Source organism: Ipomoea nil, unplaced genomic scaffold (assembly GCF_001879475.1).
Source record: "Ipomoea nil cultivar Tokyo-kokei standard unplaced genomic scaffold, Asagao_1.1 scaffold2792, whole genome shotgun sequence".
Lineage (NCBI taxonomy): Eukaryota > Viridiplantae > Streptophyta > Magnoliopsida > Solanales > Convolvulaceae > Ipomoea > Ipomoea nil.
In genome coordinates this window covers 3,348,585-3,360,123 of record NW_017619220.1, presented here as the reverse complement: position 1 = coordinate 3,360,123, position 11,539 = coordinate 3,348,585, and the positions used below count along the sequence as shown (strand labels likewise).

General features: G+C 38.8%; 1 protein-coding gene across 1 annotated transcript; it reads right to left on the bottom strand.

The window, feature by feature from the left end:
* Window positions 1-6,596: 6,596 nt before the first annotated feature.
* On the bottom strand, window positions 6,597-10,211 carry LOC109157745 (transcription factor bHLH61-like). The gene is made up of 5 exons (XM_019305585.1): window positions 10,039-10,211; window positions 9,921-10,002; window positions 8,886-9,008; window positions 8,135-8,302; window positions 6,597-6,932 (listed from the first exon to the last, which is right to left on the bottom strand). The coding sequence occupies exons 2-5, from the start codon at window positions 9,996-9,998 to the stop codon at window positions 6,837-6,839; spliced, it is 465 nt and encodes a 154-aa protein (XP_019161130.1). The 5' UTR covers window positions 9,999-10,002; window positions 10,039-10,211; the 3' UTR covers window positions 6,597-6,836.
* Window positions 10,212-11,539: the final 1,328 nt, after the last annotated feature.

The window sequence follows — 11,539 nt, the reverse complement described above, 5'->3', positions numbered from 1 at the left end:
CACTTGGATGGACGGAACATCGAGGAACCGGCTCCGCGTCGACACTCAGATAGACGGCACGTCGATGAACTAGCTCCACGCCGACACAGGGAGGAGCGGCAGCCGGCCCCGCGCCGGCACCCTGATGAGTCGTCCCTGGTCAAGAGGCTGCAGAGAAGAATCGAGGAGTTAGCAAGAAGGGTGGAGGCACGGGAGCAGTCGCCGGAACCCGAGGTACGGATGGCAGCACCATTCTCCCCAAGCATCATGGACGTACCTTTGCCGAGGAACTTTAGGTTGCCCGCCATCAAGGAGTACATGGGGACCATTGACCCACGTGTCCACATGACGAGGTACAAGGCTGCTATGGTAATGATCGGGGCAGGGGACGCTATCATGTGCCGAGCGTTCTTGTCCACCCTGGATGGAGCGGCCCAAGACTGGTTCAACACCATCCCGGATGGGTCGATCCAAAACTTTAGGGAGTTGTCCAAGAGCTTCCTGATATGCATATTTTACGCTCATATTTTAAGTACATCTTTATAATAATTTTGCATTCATTATTTAATATTATTTAACAATTAGTTATTTTTAGAGTTTAACAATAATGAGCTAAATATAGTACTAACTATATATAATATATAATATATAAATACATACTAATATACATATTTACTACGTACTACTACATACAAAATATAATATATATCTATAATATATATAGAATATAAATAGTACGTTCTATACTAGCATATAATATATATATATATATATATATATATATATATATATATTATAATATTAGGTTGTTTGGTCATCATTCAATACAAATCATATATTTAATATGTACAGAGATGCATGCAAATGAATCATTCAATTCATTTCGCCAAAAACGTGCAGGTCGTCAACCATGTATGCGATAGCAGCGGAGGCCTTCGGACGTGAGCCTAAAAAATAGGGAAATTGAATGGTTGAGGTCCATTGAATCTATTTTTAGAATTCTATAAATAGTATGAGTTTCCTATTGTAAAATGTTCATTCTTCCCTCCTCTATAGTATTCGTTGAAGTTGTTATCAATGTCTATTTGTGACTAATTTCTAGTTGGTTTAGTGAATTGAAACCCCGGAGTTCATAACGCTGTAAGGTTATTTATTTAACTTTATTATATATATGTTTTTATGCATTTTGAGTATTAAATATTCTTCTAAATTATTTGAATAGTTGTATCATTTAATTGCTAGGGAGGCCTACTAGTTATTTATTTGATATAATTATTTGCTATATTAGATAATGTTGTGCTACAAATTATTCTAATATTCAGTAGCAACTGAGGTTAATTATTGACGGCTTAGTGATAATTGGTCTCGGGTAGAATATTTTCCTAAATTAAATGCAACCGCTTGTGCTTGTGTTATTTAGTTTGTCGGTTTTCCTAGTTCCTATTGCTGCTATTAAATTAAATCTATAGCGCTTGTCTTAGATTATTTAGTAGTTAGGGGTAATTAAACCGCTTGTGCTTTATTTACCTACAACTAAGGGAAAACAGAAATGAAATAATTTCACGACAAATATTCAATTGCATATTAATTACTTTATTAATCAATGATCAGTGTTGAATTCCGGTGGTGGATCTTTACTAACCAAGGTCTCCTATTATAAGTGTTTTCGATATATTATTTTCATTGCTTTATTCGTTCAATTAAATTTCTTGTTTATTTAAATTCTCTTTTATTTTATCTTTATTCTCGATATATTCCAAACCCCCTCTACCTTTAATTTGAGCACAAAAGTTAAACTAGTTACTGCTCGTGGGATCGATCCTTACTCCCGCTACTACGTTTGTAAGGTTTTAATTTGGAAGCCTACAACAGCTCACCACTTCCTAACATACTTCTCGGGTAGCATACAACGTAAAAAACCCTTCTCTCACCTCTGTGTAGTGAAGCAAGATAGAGGCGAGAGCCTCAAAGATTTCCTGATCAAATGGAAAAAGGAAGTCAATAATGTCTACGACTTCGACTCCATGGCGGCGATCCCGATATTTATCCATGCCTTAAGATCGGGGTATTTCCACAACCAGCTGAACGCCCACCACCCCCGCTCTTACGAAGATCGGATGAGGAGGGCTAGCCGCTATGTCGAAGCAGAGGACGTCGACAGGAAGAAGAAGGACGAAGAGGATGGTAGGAAAGGTGGGAAGACTGGGAAAGCTGGTCCGCCCAGCCAGGCACCACTCTCGAACCACCCGACCGCAGGGAAAGATCGAGACCACGAACAACCTCACCTGGTCCCCTTGCGTAATTTAACTCCTCTTACCCATCCCGTCAGTGTCATTCTAAACCAAGCTGAGGAGATGAGAATGGTAGAATTCCCCGAGGAGTGCATGAAGGTCTCCCCAAAGGCAGACCAAACAAAGTACTACAGGTTTCATAGGCAAACCGGCCACGATACGGATGAGTGTCACGTTTTGAAGAGACAAATAGAAGAACTCATCCAGCAGGGCTACTTCCGACATTTTGTCAAGCGATCAAAGCAGCAACAACAGCCGCAACACAATTCACCAAAAAATGTCTGGAGGAATGAGGATGGCACCGAGCCGTCCACCTCGAACGCCAAAAAAAGAGAACACGACCAAATATTTGAGCAGAATGATAGCGAGAAAGAAACCGAGGAAGCGCCCAGACGACAAAAGAAGCACACCATACACTTTATCTATGGTGCACCCGCAGGGGGCGACACGCCCGCGGAAAGAAAGAAGTTGAGTCGGTAGCTATACGTGGGAGAAGTGGTGAGTCTTCCCAGAGAAAAGAAACAGAGACAGGAGGCCATCACCTTCTCTGATTATGACCTCCCAGAGAGACCGTTACCCCATCGTGACGCCCTGGTTATTGAGATGGACGTCAACGATGTCATTGTCCGCCGCATCTTAGTCGACACGGGAAGCTCAGTCAATGTGATGTATTACGATGCCTTCACCAAGTTAGGTATACCTAGGAACCAGCTCAAAGAAGTACGTACCCCACTCTCTGGATTTACGGGTGATTCAGAGGAGACGGAGAGGTCAGTGGTCTTACCAGTGGAGATAGGCACGAGCCCTAACATTCGCAAACTTGACGTGGAATTTATCGTGGTAAGACTCACTTGTGCGCACAACATCATTTTGGGGAGGCCGGCACTGGAGGACCTCAAGGCCATAGTGTTGGTGGAACACTTGTGTATGAAGTTCCCTAGTCCGAATGGGATAGGAGTCGTCAGAGGAGACCAGCGAGCAGACCGTAGTTGTTACGTAAAAGCATGCAAAAAGATTGGCAGAAAGGATCTACAAGTCCAAACCATCTGCAAGGATGATCGATCGGGTATGGAACTCGGAACATTTGATTAAGTAATTTCCTTAATATTCTGGTAGTCATTTGAGACTAGTGCTTGGTAATCGCGGTTCGCCCGCATTATATTATGAAATTTTTTGGAATAATATCTTGTATTCATGGTCTGCCCGTGTTGTTTACTGAAGCATAATCATCATTTACGAAGCGTCTTCAGAAATATGGTCCGCCCATGTTCTTTATTGAAGCAAGTTCGTTTTCCGCATCCATGGAACTCCTTCGAAAAAAAAAAAAGAGGAAAAGCGGGCTAGGCCGAGGCACACGCCTCGGCCACAGATTGGCCGACGCACGCCGCGGCCAAGGTGTACGCATCGGCCACAGATTGGCCGAGGCGCACGTCTCGGCCATAGTTCGCCCGAGGCGCACGTCTCGGCCTTCAAAAAAAAAAAAAAAAAAGGCCGGAGCCAGCCTTGGCCATGATCGGCCGAGGCGCATGCCGCGGCCACGATTGGTCGAGGCGATGCCTCGGCCACGATCGGTCGAGGCGATGCCACGGCCACGATCGACCGAGGTGCACTCCTCGACCACGATCGGTCGAGGTGCACGCCTAGGCCACGATCATTCGAGGCGACGCCTCGACCACGATCGGTCGAGGCACACGCCTTGGCCACAGATTGGCCGAGGCGCACGTCTCGGCCACAGTTCGACCGAGGCGCACGTCTCGGCCTTAAAAAAAAAAAAAAAAAAAAACAATAGGCCGGAGCCCGCCTCAGCCATGATCGGCCGAGGTGATGCCTCGACCATGATCGGCTGAAGCGCACGCCTCGGCCACGATCGATCGAGGCGACGCCTCGACCACGATCGACAAAGGCAATGCCTCGGCCACGATCGGTCGAGGCGACGCCTCGGCCACGAGCGGTCGAGGCGACGCCTCGGCCACTATCGGTCGAGGCGACGCCTCGGCCACGATCTGCGGAGGTGCACGCCTCGGCCACGATCGGTCGAGGTGCACGCCTTGGCCACAGATTGACCGAGGTGAACGTCTTGGCCAGCATACAATATATATATATATATATATATATATATATATATATATATATATATATATATATATATATATATATATGTATATATATATATGTATATATATATATATATATATATATATATATATATATATATATATATATATATATATATATATATATATATATAATCATATGTGATTTGTAAAATAAAATCACATATCCAGGATCAACCGGGATTCTGCATGATATCAAGCAAATTCAGTCTTACTCCCTAGTCAACTCAAAAACATTCGTAGACTCAGGAGTATGGGGACTGGTGACAGGATAATAGGGCTGGCACCCGACCCGGATCATAAGTGGGCATCTGACCCGGCACCACATGGAAACCCAACGGGCAGAACTCCAACGGACAGAATTCCAACAGGTGTCACCTTTATTGCCATTGAAGCCACCATTGATGCCACCATTGACGAGAGAGACTTAAATGCTTAATTAGCTCCCCATTTATGTCCCATGTTGTTACCGTTAGCACCTGGTATAAGTAGATACTTCCCTCAGCTTAGGAGGACACGTTGACTATTTTGTACTAAAACACTTGGCAATACAACTATTGTCACTCTTTTACATTGCGTTACTCTAATATTATTACTACCGGTAACATTTTTACCGTCACTGGGAACGGAGCTTTGCACACCGAGAGTTTGTTCTCCGGTGAACGGGAAACGGGAAGGCGGGCAATTATTTCCAGATGGTGGAGGTAGAAGATGAGGACGGCGTTTCAGCCACCGACGTCGGCGGAGGAGGTGAAGACTCCATAGACGGTACCTCTCCTCACACGCCGAGAGTTTGTTCTCTGGGGCCAGCCTGTACTCGACTTAAACGGTTACGACGTTGGCTTTGGTCGTCACAGAGTGGAGAAACCTGTTGTAGGAAGCGGAGGAGGCGGATTCAAGGGTGAAGGCACCGTCGTGGATGTAGACTAGAACTGGGAATTTCTGGGCGCCGTCGATGACATTGGAAGGTATATTCGGACCCAGGCGTTGCTTTCTGGTACAATGACGACATCTTTGGATTGAACGCCGGTTTCTGGGTTGTCGGTCGGAGGTTCAGAAACATAGTTGTGAAACCTCTCGATGCCGGCGTCCTCATAAACGCGAAATCTGGGGAAGAAATTGTGAACTACTTTAGTTGAGGCGTGAAGCCATTTTTAGGCTGAGGGCTGATTGAAGATGGCAGACTGTGTTTAAACGTGATGAGGAAGATATAATCTTCTTTTTTTTGTACTAAAAACAAAGCAAACAGATATTCTTATGTTGTTTCCTTGCTTCTCTCGCTTCCCCTGTCATCGCCGACCAGGACACACCAAGACCTTGATTTGCACCCTCAATTTCCTCTCTCGCAACCTCCCCCTCCCTCAGGACGTTTTTTATGTTGTTTCCTCCATCTTCCGCGCAGGTGAGGATGACGCCATGAAGTTGAGAATCTCCGGCAAGATCGGGTCCGTTGATTTTCCGGCCAAATAACAGTCTAGATCTTCGATGATGATCAGAGACTTGCTCGTCTTTTGGAATAGCAGGTGGACCAAGTTCATTGGCCAAATGTTCAGTTTATTTCCATGTCATTATATTTATTTTCCATGTCAACCAGTTTCACTGGCAACCGGGTGGTAACCTGCGAAAAAGCTTAATTGAACAATTTTAGGAAGTTATTGTGTCTAACTAGACTTTATTTTAGATGAAGGGGTAAATTGAACACTTTGAAATAGTAGATGGGCATATTTGACACTTCTCCCTTAAAATATATTTATATACAATGTCATATATTTTTTTAAATTAAAATAACATACGATGTCGGTTTTTTATTAAAAAAACCAAAAAACCGACGTTGTATATTATTTTTAATTTTTTTAAAAAATAAACGACAAATTGAGGTCGTTTATGTTTTTTTTTTATTTATTATAAGACGTAGGTTTTCTTATTTATTATAATTTATTATATGATGTTGAGTCAATGTATACCACGGATCTCAATCAGCAAGTTCTTGTTGTTCTTTAATCTTCTCTTCCATCATCATCTTCTCCAATCTTTGATAGCCTCCTAGATCAAACTAAAAGATGTGGATGAATATTCTTAAAAGTATTATTTGTAGTAGTGTTAATAACTTTCGAACTTCAAACTGATAGTTTTTAAACATTTACTTTTTACTCTTTAGCTTGGTATCCCATGTAGAATGGTTATTTACATTTTTTGAACTGCAAAATGTAAATGCCTCCAAGTCCATATGATATATGTATATGTATGTATACCCAAAGTCAATCCAAAAGGAGTTACACTTTTCTGAATTGAATTTTAGAATATTTTTTCCCCTTTGGGTTACAATATATATATATATATATATATATATATATACTGTTAAATTTTAAAATTTTTAATATTTTCTTGGTGGGGGAAGTTTAAAGTAGTAAAAAAGAGAAAACGATAAAAAGCAAGGTCGTCCACGGATATATCAATCTTGCCCACTTCTTGCACTCCAGTTTCTTACAGCTTCCACTACTGCTTGTTTAACCACTTGATCATCTACGTTATCAGTGTCTCCTTCTTTCTGCAATTCAAGCCAAAAGCTTCTCTTATTTTTCACTTCATCATAATATAATCATATAATTAAACATTTGCTTTCATGAATATAATATATATGTCTGTGTGCATTTCAGCACATTTGTATTGAATCCTGATCTTTAATTTATAGTATCCATCAAGTCCAAATTACGTATCGGTGATGTAATTTTTATCACCTTTAATTTGAAATTGCATTGTAATATAGAATCAATAGTCGAGTTAAATGGCATGCGGAACTCATATGATTGTGTAAGTTAGTTGATATATACTTGGGTGGAGGCAGGTAAAGGTCAAGTCCAGCATCATGTGACTAGAAGATTGTTGGGCAGGAGTCGGTAAGCGCTAAGTGTACTCCGCAGGCTCTTTAAAATGGAATGGTGGTTTATTAAAAATAAATAAAGTTACACCTACACTACTAGCTATTCCTTTTGGCATAGTGGTAAGGGATTGATTCTTACAAATGGTAATATCAGAATGTGATGATGGTCTATAACAAAATAACCATTATATATATTTGAGAAAATAGTACTATTGGTACTCCCTTCATCTCATTTTATGTGTCTGGTTTCATTAACCAGACTTGACTTTAAGTTGTTTTTAATTCAATTTTGATAATATTATGTTCAGTATTAGTATTCGAAATTTATATATTTAGAAACTACACTAAAATTACTATTAAACACAACTCAAATTTGTCAAGCACATTGTGCTCAGATGGCATCTAATGACCTCTCCCATATGGAAGGTCATGAGACCGAGCTTCATTGGAGGCCAATGTTGACTCTTTGTGCTTGATTAGGTTGAGAAAGTATATTTAAACAGATACTACAATGTAATCACAAAAGCACTGTATGTCAAAAAGAAACAGATGAAAAACACATCTGTGGTCGTAATTATGAGGTGGATATATGGTGTTTTGTACTGAGTCACACGTGATGTTTAAGACAAGTGCATGGAGAAAACATCAGCTAGCTAGCTGGGACGATGAATAGCGTTTGCTATCAGACAAATTTGATGTTTATGAGTTGTATAACTTCGTGTTTCACTGTACTTGTATGTGCTTCAAATTCTATATGTGGTTATAAACTATTTCCTAATTTTTAGGACGAAAAAAACATGAAAACAAAAATAAGTAAAATCGGAAATGAAATTCATCAAAAGATGGAAAATAATTATTTAATTTCTTACTTCACTAACAGCTTGTAGGTGGAAAGTGTCGGAGCAAGAAACCCTAGCGTCCAGCACCTCCATGCCCAGGTCTTCAAAAGCTTCAAGAATGGTGACTAGCAAACCCGGGCAATTCTTTTCTGCAAATACAGAGATTAAGAACCCCTTTTCTAGGGTTTCTACTGTAACCTGCTTCAAAGAAAAGATAATCATGGTTATACCCAGGAAGGGTTATATATTTTTTGAAACAAAAACACGAATACTGGAATTAATTAACCGAGATCAAATGTTGAATACAAGAAGGAACAACTGAAAACCAAATAACCGGACCAGACTGCGAATCTACTGCTCGAGCTATAGTGTGAGCTAACAGATTCGCTGATCAAACGAGTATGATCTATCAAGTGTAGAATTTGGATTGATGATGCGGAATGTCAAACACTTTATAATCACAAGTTGAATTCAGTCTCTCAAGTATCCAACAAGTGCAAATATAGAGAAATAAAATATGATCTAAAGGTATAGTCAACCCAATTATTGTAACTATAAAAAGTTAAGAATAGTACGTCTTATGGGTCATAAAATGATTGTGGTTGAAATGCTACTAAAAAGTTTATATTTTGAACTCTTCAAGATTGAAATTAAGACTAAGCTAATTAACAAAAGGATGACAAATTTCACTCAGTATAATAATGCAGAAATGATAGTATAAGATTTTTTTTTTCTTTTGTAATTGATGATTTAATTTCATGAACGAAGTTAAAAACCATACAACAGGCAACGCGGTTTCTTCGGGGGGTTGGGAAGATGAAACATCTTCATTTAACTTGTCTACTCTTTCCTTCAAGTCTTCTATGTACCTTGATGCATCCATAATGATCGATGCTTTATTCACCTGACACAAAAACAAACTCATTTAATTATGCATATTTTGTCCTACTTAGCAATCCCGTAATTAATATAGATGTGTTCCCGTTCGTCTCCTGTGTCTTTCTAAGTTATCCTGAGTCTTTTCGTGGGTTGATCTGAATAATTTTAATTTTTGTTATGAGTTATGTAATTATAATTGCTCAACTCCATAATTAGCTAGGCAGACTAATAAAAACTTATTAAATTTCACTCGGACTTGAATCCAAATCCTACACTCAAAGGGCGTTGGGCGGAGGCTGGTGAAAGGCCAAGTCTAACACTCGGTGACAGGAAGATTGTCACTGATGGAAATTATGGAATTTTCGACCACCTGAAAAGTGTTCTCAAATCAAGTCGAAAGTAAAAAGTGGTCGGAAATAGCAACAAAGGTTTTTCCGGATACCAAAAGTGGTCAGAACAAGACTTTTGATTTGGTTTAAGATCATTTTCAGGTGGTAGGAAATTTTATAATTTCCTGTAGTGTGTTGGGATGAGGCCGGTAAAGAGTTTAAAGGTCAAATCCAGCACCCAGTATCTCAAAAATATGTGGTGGTATAAGAAAATAAAGTTACATCTTTACTACTAGTTATAGCTTTTGATGTAAATGGTAAGCACTTGATCCTAACAAAGGGTAGTGTTTCAAAATGACAAATAATTTCAATCTGTTGATAAAATTTAATCATCAACTGATACAATATGGGTCACTCCACCTCCAAACTCCAAAGCCCCCTCCCTCATCCCCATTCCCCACTGCGTGGGAGCAAAGAACCAAAAGAAGCAGGTAAAAATGGATAAATAATTCTATTGGAATTTCAAGGAATTAAACAGTACAAAGAGCTAGCTTAGCAAGAAATTAAAGGGAATTATATATAAATGAAGATGATAGAGAAAAATTTACAGCGGTAGAATTAGTGACGGAGCGAAGTTGCCGGAGCTGTTGATTAAGGGCAGCTCTCTTTTCATCTTTGGATCCCATATATATATATATATATATATATATATATATATATATATATGTCTGGGCTATATATATATCACTCAGATCAGAAAAATGATTTTTCTCTATCTTTCTGTGAAGCCTCTTTTAGTTCTCAGACTCGTATTGCTGGAGCGGCTGCGTTGTGGTGGATGGGTTTATAAAGGGAAAAGGAGTATTCAATTCAAACCCCATATGATCTCTTTGTTTGTATTCTGCATGAGTACCACAAGATTCACAGGAGATTTTGATTGCACAAAATTATATTTTTGTATTCTCATTTTTGAATTGCCAGATCTGCCCCTCAATCAAACAACAACAATATTAATCAAACAAGTACGTGTTGAATACACATAGGGGCAAACATCGTTAACTTTGTTTAAAATAATTTTGAGTTGTTTCTCATCACTATCATTTGTTCCTGTTTGATTAATTAGCTTTTCCTAATTACTTGTTGAGCATATAACCATTAATGTGCAATTAACTATCAGCTTAGCCTTTTAGTTGAGATGGAGCACATGCTTCAATTAGGTATCAGAGTCGCGACTACGGTCCATGTGTTGCTGTGAAACCCACCACACACATAAAGGGGCGTGTTGAGCATATAACCATTAATGTGCAATCCAACTATCAGCTTAGACTTTTAGTTGAGTTAAAATTCAAAAAAAAATGTTCAAAGTAACTTTTTCGATAAGATTTTTTGAGAAACTCATTTTGCATGTAATCAACTATGCTAATTTACCAAACATCTTTTTACAATAAATTAATGTTATCCACTAATCAAATGCACTAATCCAATCAGCTAACAGTTAACGGCTAACGGCTAACTAACAGCTATTTACCAAATTCCCAGTAACTAAAATTATCCACTTCAGCCGTAACTACGTCAGCTTATTCTTTAGGCTGCTAATGGTAATGGTAACAAGATGGATGCTGACATGAACAATTAATTGTAAAGAGGCAAATGTAATGGTGAAAAGCTGTCCTCATCACATTATTCCCAATAGGATTAATTAAGTCATTAGCTCATCTCCACTCTTTATTCAACTACTTGTTATATATTTATTTATTTATTTATTACTCAATACATGATTAAGACAACTATAAACTAAGATATACAGCCGATTAACTGATGAATAATGTTAAAACAGTAGACCATTTAGGCTTGGAGGTTAGGATAAACGCGCTAATTCTATAAACAGAAATTTATACTAATTCCAATAATGATATTAAATTGTCAGATGAGAAAAAAAAAATTATAGAAACACTAGATAGGGATTTTTCAACTTAGGTTAATATGGTAATTTAGAACGAAAACTACAACGTTGGATGCATCATATGCTCGCAAATTAAAAAAATTGAAAATTACGCGAACCATGAAATGATGCAAATATTATGAGTTAATTCAATTTTTTGTCCTAAATTTATATGTGACAATTCATTTTTAATTCTTTTTAGTAGAATATCTATATTTGTTTCTAGTATTATTGTGTCATCACCATTTTTAGTCCTTCATCAACAAAATCGTTAAAATATCATTA